The sequence below is a fragment of the Tachyglossus aculeatus genome, chromosome X1, assembly GCF_015852505.1.
Source record: "Tachyglossus aculeatus isolate mTacAcu1 chromosome X1, mTacAcu1.pri, whole genome shotgun sequence".
NCBI classification, from domain to species: domain Eukaryota; kingdom Metazoa; phylum Chordata; class Mammalia; order Monotremata; family Tachyglossidae; genus Tachyglossus; species Tachyglossus aculeatus.
In genome coordinates, this window is record NC_052101.1 from 74,568,017 (window position 1) to 74,583,588 (window position 15,572).

The 15,572-nt window shown below is 46.2% G+C and overlaps 1 protein-coding gene across 28 annotated transcripts in view; it reads right to left on the minus strand.

The window, feature by feature from the left end:
- The window catches only part of LOC119919809 (sarcolemma associated protein), a 146,882-nt gene extending 145,794 nt beyond the window's left edge, over positions 1-1,088 (minus strand). For all 28 annotated transcript variants that reach the window (XM_038740541.1, XM_038740552.1, XM_038740548.1 and 25 more), the window contains exon 1: positions 868-1,088. In XM_038740541.1, the coding sequence (XP_038596469.1) occupies positions 868-1,065 (198 nt within the window). In that variant the 5' untranslated portion in view covers positions 1,066-1,088. The remainder of the gene's footprint in view (positions 1-867) is intronic.
- Positions 1,089-15,572: the final 14,484 nt, after the last annotated feature.

A 15,572-nucleotide genomic window follows, 5' to 3' on the forward strand; every position in this document is an offset into this window, starting at 1 on the left:
AATTTGAGGGAAAAAAAATTGAAGGAAACAAGTTTGATTAAATTAGAATGGTCTAAAATGGAATTGTTACACCTACGGTTCCTACCCTTTCAAGCCGAGGCATCGCATAGTTTATGAAATATAACTTCAACGTATTCGACAACTTTTCCTAAAAGTACTTAGCCTTTTGTTCTTACGCATTTTCAGATCGTTCATGGTTATTGCTAAAAACTGCATTTAATATGCTTAGTACAGAACTGAATAAACTCAAGAAGGGAATGATGAATCATTCATGGGCAAGCTCCAGTCAAACAAGTAGCTATCCTTATTGGAGAGGGCCAGACCTCCGAGTCTGAGACAAAAAGCTCTATTAGTGGTGAAACACAATTAGTCAGTGCTCTGGAGTGGGTCTCAGAGCTCCACCCTGATCATACCCCAAACCGATGGGTGCTTCGCTTTCTGCCTAAAATTCTGGGTAAACCGGCTGCATTGATCTGGAGGTTTTCCTCTCCGCCTGGCAGGCCGCTCAGCTGCACATCTACCTCTAAAGCATAAGCCCAGAACTCGAATTTCAAACCTAGCTAAAATCTGTATCTAGTTTTCCGAAGAGGCATGACCAATTATGGATTGGAATGCCACTGGGAAAGATCACACTGTCAAAAGGGCCACTACCAAAGCATTTCGAGGTCTGGAATTGCACATGTCACTGGATGGCGGGGAATGCCGCGTTCCCACTCTCCTACCTGAAGCTGTCAGACTGCCTAGCTGCATTTCCATGGGCCTGTGGAAAGCCAATTCTTGGTGCAAAGCCTAGAGTGCTGCAAACATTCTCCCCTCCCACCCGGCTCTGCTCCCCCCACCCTTGAAGGAGAGAGAATGAGACATTACCTTCCCTGTCTTGTGATCAAACCAGACGAGAGCATGGTTCCTTGACAGCACCTTACAATCGAAGGTGGCATTATTCTGGGCTGGCCGACAGCGGGCCACAGAACGGCCAATTTTGATAGGCTCGTCCAGGTAGACATGACGCTCCTGAAAAGGATGCGAGTTCGGGCGGCAAGTGAAGATAGCCAAGGCCGAAGGCATCGAGGACAAATTGGGGGTTCCACTCAAGCCAGGGATGAAGAGAAACTCTTTCTGCTCCAGAGTGCCTCTGAAAGGTTTAGAGCGTAATCCTCCGAATCTTTGAAGCAAAATAAGGATTGCCTACGCATCACCGGAGAGCATTAACCACTCAACACTTCTGAGTCGTAAACGGTCCCATTCTGTCCCTTAAAGACCAGCAGCGACCCAGCGAAAAGCCCCAAACACGCCACTCTCAATCCATCTTCCTCAAGAGGAAAGGGGTCGAACATCCGATTGTTTGGAAAACGAGAAACAAAAAAACTCCTGAGAGGCAGCCTGGGGGCCAGGAGTGTCCTTAAATCCAGGAAGATGAGTCATACAAAAATACTTCTGATTTGTTTGGTATTTCGGATGCTTCTCCCCCTCGATGACGAAAATATTGCACCACTGCAGCATGGACGAAAAGGTCGGTTCGGCGTGGAGTGAAGGTGCAACTTCCCACACTCACCCAACTAACGCCGTCTTCTTCGAGGGTGGAGGAGGTGAGGGCTGAAGGCAGGAAGCCTCCACTCCCGCAGTAAGGCAAAGGAAAAAAAAAAAATCCAAATACACCCCGAGATTCTAGTCGACAGGTATGACAGGCCGCATTGCTCCTTCTCCGGGCGTTCAACTGAGCCAGACGTGGGAGTCTCTCCCGCACCGATAGGAAAATGGAAAAGATTTCGGAAGCCCCGCCGGCCCGATCTGTTGCGTGTCTCCGGTGGAGAGGCGGTGGAGATCCGCTGGAAAAGCCACAGCAGGAACCGAGGATCTTGCGGGCGTCTCCGCCACCCTGACGCGGATCTGACCCTAGAAGGGCGGGTGGGAGGTGGTGAAGACCTCGTCTCTCTCCCCCCCGCCCTCCGGTTCTACGGGCGAAGAATGAGGCAAGTAAAAGGGGCGGGGGGGGGGGGTGTCCCGGGCCGTCCGGCCTCCCTCTCGGGGGGTGGGTTTTTCTTCTCAGCACATGGGGGGCCGCCGCGTCGGTCTTCCCTCAAGGCCAACAGGGGAGCGCATTTCCGGGACCGCTGCCGTCGCTCGGGGTGAAGAGGTAGAAGGGCCGGGGGGGGGGAGGAGGAGGAGGAGGAAGAGAGAGAGAAAGAGTCGGGGAGAAAAACAAGAGAGGCCCAAAGGCCCCGGCCGACTCCGCCAAAGCGGTCCGCACGGCTCCCGGGGTGGGTTCCGCTCAGGCGGCGCCGAAGAAGACGGGAAACTTTCCGACCTGGAAAAAAAAAAAAAATCAAAACAAACCCCGTCAGGCGCCGTCGCCTCCTCCTCCGCCGCCGCCCGCCTCGGCTCCAACTCTCCCCTCTCCCTCTTGTCTCGCCCGGCCTGGCCCCCGCGGCGGCCGCAGTCGTCCGCCTGCGGTGCCGGCGGGCGGCACAGCCCCCTATTCCCGGCTGGGTGCCGCTCACTGGCCGCCGCCGCCTCTTACCTCCCGAGCTCCGGCCGCCATAGTGACTGTGACCGAAGCCTCCCCCGGTGTCGTGCCGCCCCTGTCGCGGGAACGCGCAGCCCTCCCCGCCCCTTCCACCGAAATCGTCACGGGCGGGAGCGCGCGCAGCCCTGGGGATTGTGGGAAAGACTCGCTTAACAGGTCCCCGGCCTTCACAGCCATCTTTGTTGCGGGCAAGGGAAAAAGAAGCCCTCCTAGTGATAATTAAAAACAAAACATTACCACCCGGGCCGGCTTATCACCCTGGCTGTGGACCTCCACCATCTCTTAACCCCTAAATGTGCTGTTCTCCGTATCCCTTTGGGGTAAGGCTAGCCGGCCAACCTCGCTGGCAGCCATTTAAACTGTGGGCAAGAAGGGGCCTCGGAGTCGGTCGCCTTGCCGGCCATTTTACCTGTGGGCAGTAAACGCCCCCAAGTCTTTAACGCCGCGCAACGAAAGTCGGAAGAGAAGGACTCTTCTTAGTCACCGATAGATGGTTGTAGCGCATTTCCCCCAAGAGTAAGGAAATAGGAGAATTTGAACCCTCATATTTCCAGTCGCAGGGGCCTACCCCTTTCCCGAGGCTGTGTTCTACCTTAGGGTAGTCCTAATCCATCCAGCTAGAGATGATAACTCGGAAAGAAGAGGAAGAAAACAATTCCAACGTTCATTTAGTTCTGCATACTGGCCCTGTCGAGTCGACTGTGGTGAGGGGGTGACCAGATTTCAAAACTGAAAGCAAGAGAAGACGGACGATGACCCAACTACCAGTAAAAAAAAAACAAAAAAAAAACAAAAAAAAAAACGAATTAACGGACGACTTGAAAAAAACGACCTTCCAGAATCAATCTACTCGCTCTAAGAGGGCAATGAAAGAATAAAGGGGTTTTGCAGGGAGTGTTTAAATGATAGTGTCCCGGCGTCCTTTTTGATTTAATTTATATGGAGAAAATTCCGAGGGTAATTTCTGGATTATTACTTTTAGACTGTGAGCCCACTATTGGGTAGGGACTGTCTCTATATGTTGCCAACTTGTACTTCCCAAGCACTTAGTACAGTGCTCTGCACACAGTAAGCGCTCAATAAATACGATTGATGATGATGATGATTATTGCTAACTGTTCAGTGTTGTTCCTAGAAAATTGAAATCGAACCGATTTAAAACGATGCCCAAGCATATATTGATGCCTGTTTACTCTACCGTTGCCTATTTACGATGTTGATGTCTGTTTGTTTTCTTGTTTTGTTGTCTGTCTCCCCTCTTCTAGACTGTAAACCCGGTCTCTATTGCTGAATTGTACTTTCCAAGCGCTTAGTACAGTGCACTGTGCACAGTAAGCAATCAGTAAATACTATTGAATGAATGAATGAACAATTTGCAATGTAGGGTGTGCCAAGCAGCCCCTTACTAGGTGTGGGGGCTTTTCCTTTCTGTAAGCGGATTGTTTGGGGTTGCTAATGCAGTTAATATATAGAAAAAACAGGACTAAGCAAAACCCAAAACCAAAAATGTCCAAATGTTTTTAATGCAACTAAGTCAAAATTAAGTTTAGGCTCTCCCTTCTCAGCAAGGAACAGTCTTCTCTCAGCACGTAGGTGTCTACTGGGAACAAATGCCTGTTATTTCCCAGCTATCCCAATCGAGGTAGCAGAGACATCCCAGAGCTAATGTTCGTTCTATTTCTGGTCACACCTCCATGGGCAAGAAATATCTAGCGTGTGAGGAATAATAACGATAGTACTAGTTTTAGAGTCCCACCAAAGGCAAAAGGTAGCTGCACTAGGGGAAGTCAGTCAGTTGTATTTAATAATAATAATAATAATGGCATTTATTAAGCACTTACTATGTGCAAAGCACTGTTCTAAGCGCTGGGGAGGTTACAAGGTGATCAGGTTGTCCCATGAGGGACTCACAGTCTTAATCCCCATTTTACGGATGAGGTAACTGAGGCACAGAGAAGTTAAGTGTCTTGCCCAAGGTCACACAGCTGACAATTGGCGGAGCTGGGATTTGAACCCATGACCTCTGACTCCAAAGCCTGTGCTCTTTCCATTGAGCCATGCTGCTTTATTGAGCGCTTGCTGTGTGAGGAGCATTGTACTAAGCACTTGGGAGAGGGCAATAGAACAGACGCATTCCCTGCCCACAACGAGCCTAGAGTCTAGGGGAAGAGGACCATTATCTCGGCAAGAATGTCAGAGAAAAAGATGGCCAGAAAACAGTGATGAATCCTGGTCCAAACGTGGGCCACACACACCTGCCCCCCAACAGCCTATACCCTATGGGATAGAGTCAGAGGACCTGGGTTCTAATCCCTACTCTGCCAATTCTTGATGACACTGGACCTTGGGCAAGTCACTTCTCTGTGCCTCAGTTACCTCACCTGTAAAATGGGAATTAAATCCTCCTTCCTCCTACTTAGACAATGAGCCCCATGAGACAGGGACTGTGTCTGACCTGATTTAACTTGTGTCTATCCCAGCGCTTAGAGTAGTGCTCGATGCTTGTAAGCATTTAAAAAAAATACCCTAAACAAGAACCTCCAGCCCACAGCAATAGGGCAAAAAGGAAAAGCCTGGTTAGATAACTTTCTCCACAAGCCCTGCTATCCCTAATTATTTTCAAAATAGGGAAAGCAGGTTTCAATCAGCATCAATATCGTAAATAACTGCCAAACCTCCCTAATACATGTGAGAGAAGCTCTCCCTCTCCCCCTCTTTATCCACCGTGTCACCAGGACTCCCATCGGTCCTGGCTCCAGGCCAGGAAGGACTCAGACACTGGCAGTGGGGTGAGCCCACAGTCAATCCCCTAACATAAGACCACTGAGGCTTACTGCCGAGGAGAAAAGCTGCCCCGCTCATACCATCGGGATTTCCTTTGGCCCTTGATTCAACCCAGGAAGGACTCAAACATTGGCAGCCCAAGGACTTTTCGACTCAAAGTATCAGTCTACAGCTGTGACTTTTTTGACTGTTGGACTGAGTGGTGAGAAGCCCTGTTCCTCAAGCTACAATAACCTATTGCTGTTGTTGCATTTTTCGTCGTCCTTTCATGGTTTTAGGCTTTGCTTAGTTCTGATCTTTTCTATAAGTTAATTGCATAAGCAGTACTACAGATCCATTTGCTGAAGGGTAAAGCGCCTTTGTTTGGAAATGCTGTGGCTTGACATTCTCCACATTGTGAACTATTGACACTTGACAATGAACAAAGCTGTGCACTATATGCAGCCTAAGATATACCCTGTTCCATTATGTTTGGATCTTCCCTTGTGTGTCTGTTCTCATTGTCCTCCCCCATCCTTAATCCTAATTTGTGAGCCCTTTGAGGGTTTGAGACTGTGCCTAGATTTCATTCTCATCCTTTTTTGCTGGTACTGGGTACAGTGCTTTGCAAACTATAGGTGCTTAATAAATACTGTCATTACTACAACAAACCTGGATGTCAAATGCAGCTCCCTTGAGCCACTGGCCAATATGGGTATATTTGCATATCTTGGTGAGTTCAGCTGCCCCCTTCCTAATGTGGCTGGTTTGCAAAACTAACAACCTTGAAATGTTTACACTATTTAAATGATCCATAATTGGAAGAGTGTATGAATGGAATTTTGGAATTCTTTATTTTGTTTGGCTGCACGTTACTAGCAAGACCAGAGAAATCACCACTGTTGGCGAGACCCAGGGCCAAAGGAGCTGGAAGAAGGCAAGCCAGAAGCTGGTGAGAGGCTCAACTGTGGGAAACCTGTCTCTGCCCCTTCCCAGGTCAGCAATAGAAAGTCTCTCCCTAGTTCTCTTGCAGCTCTTCTCAAATTTTCCCTGGGCCAGCTCTCTTCCCGGTTCTCTTCTGCTGTTCCTTGTGGGGAACCTCTCAGGGTGGCTGTTGACAGGTCAGAAATTACTGACGGTTGTGCAGGAATTTCTGATAACCTAGCTGCATCCCTGTGTGAGAATCTGCACAGACCTCGAAGGCCAAGAGAAATGGTAGCTTTCTGCCACTGGGGGTAAGTTATGAGGTACACTGACCCGGAGGAGAAATCCATTTCCATGCTCTGTCAGAAACTCTTGGAAGAGCTGGCTTACCTGATGACATCAGCTGGAGCCCAGCCATTTCCAGGGGAGGATGAGAAGGGAGTTGAGAGAATTCGCTTTCTTTGCATCGGGGATGGGAAGGCGGGGTTGTCGCCAATCAAAAAAAACCCCAAAAAACAAATAGAGTTTCCAATGTCTCCTGGGGGTTCAAATTATCCAGTCACAGGATGGTGACGGTGAATTACCTATACACTATTCGGGGCACACCAGCTGGTGTATTCAGGACTGGATAGCAAAGGTGAAACAAACCCTTGTCATTTCCAGTGGACAGGACAGGTAACTCAGTCCTCGGAGTTTCAGGCTGTGCCCCAATCAGGCCAATGTGATCGTGGAACCAAGGGTGGTTTTTTTTCCTCAGACTGTCGCGTTGCAATGGCAGCAACATGCCGCCTGCATAAGCTCCAGCATCAAACCTGAGGCAAAATAGCCTCTAGAGTGACAGGGAATAGCACATCTTGCTGCATTAATAAATGGTGTAGTATCCTTCGGAACCTTACTTTCAAGATGCTCAGAACATGTTACAGATATCCATTCATTCATTAACGTTGACAGTACATATTCTGAGATAGGTAGCTGTTTAGTTATACTAGTAATGATGTTTATTAAGAACTTACTATGTGCAAAGAACTGTATGCAAAGAACTGTGTTAAGTAATGAGGTCAACATAAACAGATCAGACATGGTCTATGTCCCATGTGGGGCTTCACAATCCAAATGGAGGTAATGGCAGAAACCAGTGGAAAAATACAGTTAACTACAAAATCCACATTCCAAGATAGCAATGCAAAATGAAGTAGCTAAACACAGTTTTGGAGGAAGGAGGTCTCTTTCAAGGTTTCTGGAACAATGACTATTTTCAGATCGCCTCAGCCTTTCCCGTGTTGGAACAGTTCTGAAGGTAGCCTTTTTTCCCTGGGTGGATCTGATGGGAGACAGCGAGGTTGGTCCATTGCCAGTGAATCAATGGCAAAATCAGGAAAACAACTTAACTGAACTTGTGCCTGGTGCATCAAAGGTGACATAATTTCTTCCCCTTTAATGGTAGATCTGCAGGAGAAATGAATTAGAAATCTTAGCCAAGTAAATAAAGGAAAACTCCAGTTCCGAATGACCACAATCCATAACATCTGGAGACATGTCCTGTACTAATCGCTGATGTAGCCCAGGATCCATAATCTCCACCTGGCAATATTTCCAGTTGCAGCAGGGAAGACAGTTCCCTTACCACCCATTCCTCCCTTCACCTCACCTCTGCCACTCTGCTTCCCTGTTCATGACTTGCACCTCATACTGATACATGCTCATGTATTCCAATGCTAAAAAAACCCTCCTTTAACCTCATGGCTCCCTCCAGTTATCACCCCATCTCCCTCCTACCATTCCTCTCCAAACTCCTTGAGTGAGTTGTCTACACCTACTGCCTCCACTTCCTCTCCTCCCTGAGTCTCTCCTTGACCCATTCCAATCTGGCTTCTGCCCCCTTCAATCCACAGAAACTGACCTCTCAAAGGTCACCAATGACCTCCTTCTTGCCAAATCCAACGGCCTTTACTCCATCCTAATCCTCCTCAACCTTTCAGCTGGCTTCAAAGTGGTGGACCACCCACTTCTTCTGGAAACATTATCCAACCTTGGCTTCAATGACACTATCCTCTCCTGGCTCTTCCCCCATCCCTCTGGCCACTCCTTCTCAGTCTCTTTGGCGGGCTCCTCCTCTTCCTCCCACCCTCTAACTGTGGAAGTCCCTCAAGGCTCGGTTCTGGGTCCCATCTACCCTACTCCCTTGGAAAACTCATTTGCTCCCACGGGTTCAACTACCATATCTTCATGGATGATTCCAAAATCTACCTCTCCAGCCCTGATCTCTCTCTCTCTCTCTCTCTCGCATTTCGTCCCACCTTCAGGACATCTCATTCAATCTGTCACCAAAACCCGTGGGTTCTACCTTCACAACACTGCTAAAATCCACCCCTTCTTCTCCATCCAAATGGCTTCTATGCTGATCCAAGCACTTATCGTATTCCACCTTGATGACTGCATCAGCCTCGTTGTTCACCCCCCTGCCTTCTGTCTCTCCCCACTCCAGTCCTTACTTCACTCTGCTGCTGGGATCATTTTTCTAAAATAATGTTCAGTCCCCATCTCCGCAGTCCTCAAAACCCTCCAGTGATTGCCCATCCACCTGTCCATCAAACAGTAACTCCTTACCATCTGTTTTAGTGCTCTCAATCAGCTTACCTCTCCTGTCTTACCTTTATGATTTCCTACTACAGCCCAGCCCACATGCTTTGCTGCTCCAATGCCAACCTATTCGCTGTACCTCAATCTCACCTAACTCACTGCTGACCCCTTACCCACATCCTGCCTCTGGCCTGGGACTCCCCCACCCTTCTTACATGGCAGACCACCACTCTCCCCACCCTCAAAGCCTTATTAAAATCACATCTCCTCCAAAAGGCCTTCCCCAACTAAGCCCTAATTTCCTCTACATCCTCTCCCTTCTTAGTCACCTATGCACTTGGAACTGTACCCTTTCAGCACTTGATATATTCACCCCACCCTCAGCCCCACAGCACTTATGTACATATCTATAATTTATCTGAATGTCCACCTCCCCTTCTAGGGTGTAAGCTCCTGGAGGGCAGCGAACATCTCTATCAACTCTCTGATACTGTACTCTCCTAAGTGCTTAGTACAGTGCTCTGCACACAGTAAGCCCTCAAGAACAGTGCTTCGCACATAGTAAGCCCTTAACAAATACCATCAAAAAAAATAAAAAATAAAAATAAATAAATGCTATCGATTTGGTAGATAGATTGATTGCAGGCCAGGTTCTGCATTTCAGTAGGTACTTGGGAGGATGTTAGCATAGAAGGGGTGGGAATGGAAGGGACAGACACCTCTTCTCTCCCATCCTGATTCTTTGCTGCCTTCAGCTGAAGAGGGAGACACCTATTTAGCTGCTGCTATTTGTTCATTTTACGGTATTTGTTAAGCACCTACTGTATCAAACAACTGTGTGTGCTGGGGTAGATACAAGTTAATTAGGTTGGCCACAGTCCCTATCCAGCATGGGGCTCACAGTCAAAGTAGGAGGGAGAACAGAAGACCTGAGCCACAGAGAAGTTAAGTGCCTTGTACTCTCCCAAGTGCTTAATAAAGTGCTTTGCACACAGTAAGCGCTCAACAAATATGATTGAACTGAATGACTTGCCAAAGGTCACACAGCAAGCAATTGGGAGAGCCGGGATTCAAACCCAGGTCCTCTGACTTCCAGGCCCGTGCTCTTTCCACTAGGCCATGCTGCTTCTCCTTATCACCTATCTTCAGGGCCCGCAGTGAGGGAGAGAAGCTGCTCTCAGCCATATCAACAGGATTCCCTTCAACCCCTCCTCTCACCTTGGGAAGGACTCAAACAGCAGTGGCGTGAGGCCCTCTCAACGTTTAGAACACTGAGGTCACTGCTGCGACCACTGCTTTGACTTGGCCTGAGTTATGAAGAGCCTGCTGTCCCGGTGGCAGACTGTCATCACTGTAGTCTTTTTATACTTTCCTTTCCTGTCTCTGTCACCAAGCCCCCCTCCCCCTATTATTCTTAGGTTGTGAACCCCTTGGGGGTCTGGAACCATGTCTCAATCTCATCCATGTACTTAATAAAGAACTTTATACATATTATCACTACTACTACTCTAGAAGACCTTTCTGTAGATGCCTATTTATAAACACTTTGCTGGTATTCCATCCATCAATCAATCAATCATATTTATTGAGTGCTTACAGTGTGCACGTCACTGTACTAAGCGCTTGGGAGAGTACAATATAACGAAGTTGGTAGACATGGTCCCTGCCCATAAGGAAGTATTCTCAACAAAGCAGCAAAGGCAAATGGAGTTTAATCATTCTTCTCTTCTAAAGGTGGTACCAAGACGGGCAAGTTTGAGAAGTCCCTGTTTTCTGGCTAAAGAAGTTTGAGTTATGTTCTTATTCTAGGCCTCTTTCCCAACATACTCAAGTGTACAAACACAGATTGATACAATCTGGAAGGGCTATGTTTTTTCTGAACTAGAAGGCAATTAAAAATGATGTGATAACTATATCTTTTCCAGATGTTTTGTCTGGAAGGTTGCTGTGAACAACCTTCTTGTTCTTCATAATCCATTTAAAGATGTTATTTGGAAAATATAAATGAACTAAAAAAGGAAAAAATGAGTTAGGGTAGAAAATGATTTTTCCACCATTTTCTCTGTTTGAAAAAAATGTCATCTGTAGATTGGTTAGATACCACAATGCCCATGGCATTTATGGTCAGGTCTTCTATAGTCGGGGCGGGGTGGGAGAGGAGAAAGAGGGTGGAGTGGAGACAGACCAAGTATAATCCCAGAAATTTGCCTGCTATATTGAGATATTCTAACACCCAACATCCAATAAGGTAGGGGTAAAGTGGAGAAACAAGAACCCCAGGGCTAAAATAAAAATTTTAGGAGTGCTTTAGTCCAACCAGGTGACAAAAGATAAGTCTCTTTTAGGTAATGGCAGCCCTTAGTATAGCCACAGCTGTAACACGTTGACATGTTAAAATAGCAGTAAGGACATCTTAATCAATTCCTTTGTGCAGGTTCTCTCTGGGACTGGACTGAGGCTCCTCCATCATCTAACATGGCAATTCCCACCATTTCTAGATGTGCACTTTAGGTGCAATCTTCCCCCATTCCAAAAAAACTCTGAAACGTGTTTCCCCTGATGTTTTAACAAAATTCCAGTTTGTTGACCCTTGAACCCTGATACAAAAGGATCTATTTACTTTTGTTTGAGGGGTGAGATACTGGGTGGAGATTTCCTGGCACCACTATTTAGTATGCAGAACACTGCACTAGATTCTTGGGAGCAGATAATAAAAGAAGAAGATATGATTCCTGACCTCGAGTGGCGGATACCGGCCAACACAGATTGTCTGCATAAAATAAAAAAAGAAAGGGAAAACAAAGACACAAGTCATAACATATAGTAAACCAAAAAATGAAGAAATAAGGCGAATAAACCAATATACACATACATGCGAAGGGTGTATGATTAAGGAAGCTGATTAAGGAGGCGTGGATTAGTTCAAGAATGTCCCCTTAAGGACGTATTTTTTGGGTGGCCTTGAACATGGGGAGGGAAGAGGTTTGATGGATTTGAGGGTGGAAGGCATTCCGTTCAGAAGGAAAGAGGTGTGCAGTGGGTCGGAGATGGGAGAGCATCCTGTCCATGCATTTTGTTTTCTATTTGCTAATTATATGTTGTAAACCACTTTGTAAGAACTCAAGAAAGACATTTTCTAGCAGAATCAGAGGAGGCTTAGTGGCCAGAGGAAAGGTAGCTAGGCTTCATGAGGACAGGACCACAGCTTTATGAATATACTTTACCTATTCCCTCACAGATGATAAATAAATGAAAATTATCGCCTGTGATGATGAAAGGGGAAAAATCAGAGTAGTATTGTACGGCTAAGAATCAGCATTCAGCGTATTTCTGTGGGAGTACATTTATTTGTAAATTACTGTTTCCCTTACAACTAGCTTCATCATTGTTATCAACATGATACATGTCTCCCCCGTCTAGACTGTGCCTCCCCCTTCTAGACTGTGAGCCCGTTGTTGGGTAGGGACCATCTCTATATGTTGCCAACTTGTACTTCCCAAGTGCTTAGTACAGTGCTCTGCACACAGTAAGCGCTCAATAAATATGATTGAATGAATGAATGAACTAAATTTTATACTAAAGTTATAGGAATAAAATTTCTCCCTGTGAAGATCTTACATTTCCGAGAGAGAGTGTGTTAGAACTCAGAAGTCTTAAACACCAGGGGTGTATTTGATGCTTCATATGTGGTTTGGAGATAAAGATTTAGTTCAATTTCCCTCAAGATGGGACATGTATGATAATCCATGACAGTCAAAAATGCTAAATAAAATTTCAGTTAAGAATATCAAAGAGTTAAACAAAAATTTGAGCATTCATTTTTGAAGGTAACTCAAGCAAGAAATATTATTTTTCTCCAAAGAAAAGGAGGCAGTGTAGTCTAGTGGAAAGAATATGGGACGGGGAGTGCCTAGACTGCTCATTGCGGGCAGGGAACGGGTCTACCAAATCTGTTAGATTGTACTCTCCCAAGTGCTTAGTAAACTGCTCTGCACACGGTAAGTGCTCAGTCAATAGCATTGATTGATTAATTGCATTAATTAATTAATTGCATTAATTAATTAGTAGCATGATTGAGAACAAATGACTTAACCTTTCTAAGACCTAGTTTCTTCATCTGTAAAATGTGGAGAAGATACCTGCTCTCTCTACTTAGATTGTGAGCCCCCTGTGGGACAGACTGTGTCCAATCTGATCATCTTGTATGTAACCCCAAGGGTTAGCCTAGTACTTGGAACATAATGAATACCATGACAAACGAACTAAGAAACACAAACTAACGCTAGCAAGACTGATGTGGAATCACCCAGGAGTAGCTCATGAACTTGGGGGTAAGAAGGCCATTAGCAAAATCCAAAGAGCAACATCAATTTGAGATCCTTACTCCACCCAATTCTCAATTCCCTACCTTAACTCCACAATTTCAATTTAAATCTGCCATTATTCATTTACATAGTCCCTGGAAGTTGGTTTTAAATGAAAACTGTGCTATTAAATATTAAAAGTTTCATGGATGTATTCATTTATTTGCCCACCTTTAACCCCATAGTGATTGCTCTTCTTGCTCTATTCCTGCCAGGATGTAATGATGTGCCTGATGGTACTGAGAAGCAGTGTGGCTTAGTAGATAGAGCAAAGACCTGGGAGTCAGAAGGACCTGGGTTCTAATCCTGGCTCCGCCACTTGTCTGCTGTGTGACCTTCACTTCTCTGTGCCTCAGTTACCCCGTCTGTCAAATGGGGATTAAGACTGTGAGCCCCATGCTGTGAGCCCCATGTGGGACAGGGACTATGTCCAACTTGCTTATCATGGATCTACCCAGTGCTTAGTACAGTCATTCAATCGTATTTATTGAGTGCTTACTGTGTGCAGTGCACTGTACCAAGTGCTTGGGAAGTACAAATCGGCATCATACAGAGATGGTCCCTACCCAACAACGGGTTCACAGTCTAGAATGGGGAGAGAGTCTAGAAGGGCGAGGAGTACCTAGTACAGTGCCTGCCACATAATAAGTGCTTAACAAATACCATTAAAAATGGGGTAAACCCTGATACAGTTCCTAAGATTAATTTTGGGGTGTGTCACCACCAGTAATGCTGTAATTCACAGTGTAAAGTGACTATCAGTCCATCCCAGACAATACCATTTCCTCTTTATACAGTCTGAACAAGGGATCATCGCATACTTGAAAAAGCAGGGCCTTTTTATATTCTAAATGTTTGGATTACTTGGAAACTATTAATCAACCAGAAAATGTTAATCACAGTAAATTGAAATTTGTCTTGAGAGTGTCACATGACACTCTCCTGCATGTAGACAGCTGCACAACTGGCTTTCTATGTCACCTGGGATCAAGTTCAGTCCAGGCAAATCTGTTAGTTTGCTGTCAGGCTCCACCTTGGCTCCTGAATAATCAGTTTAGTGGAGTGCACAGAATCAGCCTCGGCTGTTTAGGGCTTCCTCTGACTGGATTTCATCACTTCAAATTGACTGAGAACACTACACAGCGAATAACCCAGACCAGGACTTTACACTTCGGCTCAGCCACTAATAATGGCTTGTCATCATTTGCACTCACCTTGCCTCTTCCTACCTCACCTTGCTACTCTCCTACTACAACCCAGCCCGCACACTTCACTCTTCTAGTGCTAACCTTCTCACTGTGCCTCGATCTCAACTGTCTCGCCGATATCGACCCCCTAGCCCAAGTCCTGCGTCTTGACTAGAATGCCCTCCCTCCTCTAATCTGCCAGACAATTACTCTCCTCTGCTTCAAAGCCTTTTCGAAGGCACATCTCCAAGAGGCCTTCCCTAAGCTCCCCTTTCCTCTTCTCCCACTCCCTTCTGCGTAACCCTGACTTGCTCCCTTTATTCATTCACTCATTTAATCGTATTTATTGAGCACTTACTGTGTGCAGAGCACTGTACTAAGCACTTGGGAAGTACAAGTTGGCAACATATAGAGACGGTCCCTACCCAACAACGGGCTCACAGTCTAAAAGGAGGAGACAAACAACAAAACAAGTAGACAGGTGTCAATACCATCAGAATAAATAGAATTATAGCTATATACACATCATTAATAAAATGAATAGTAAATATGTGCAAGTAAAATAAATAGAGCAATAAATCTGTACAAACATATATACAGGTGCTGTGGGGAAGGGAAGGAGGTAGGGAGGGGGGGATGGGGAGGAGGAGAGGAAAAGGGGGGCTCAGTCTGGGAAGGCCTCTTGGAGGAGGTGAGCTTTCAGTAGGGCTTTGAAGGGAGGAAGAGAGCTAGCTTGGCGGATGTGTGGAGGGAGGGCATTCCTGGCCAGGGAGAGGACGTGGGCTGGGGGTCGATGGCAGGACAGGCGAGAACGAGGTACAATGAGGAGTTAGTTATTCATCCCGTCTCCGAGCCCCACACAGCACTTACGTATATATCTGTAATTTATTTATTTATATTAATGTCTCTGTCCCCCTCTAGAATGTAAGCTCATTGTGGATGGGGAAATTGTCTGTTTATTGTTATATTGTACTCCCCCAAGCACTTAGTACAGTGATCTACACAGTAAATGCTCAATAAATATGATTTAATGAATACTCTCCTACTACAACCCAGCCCACACTTCACTCATCTAACGCTAACCTATTCGCCTTACCTCGTTCTCATCTCTCACCGCCAACCTCTCACCCATATCCTGACTCCTGCCTGGAACGCCCTACCACTTCATATCTGACAATTACTCTCCCCTACTTCAAAGCCATATTAAGGCACAGCTCCTCCAAGAGACCT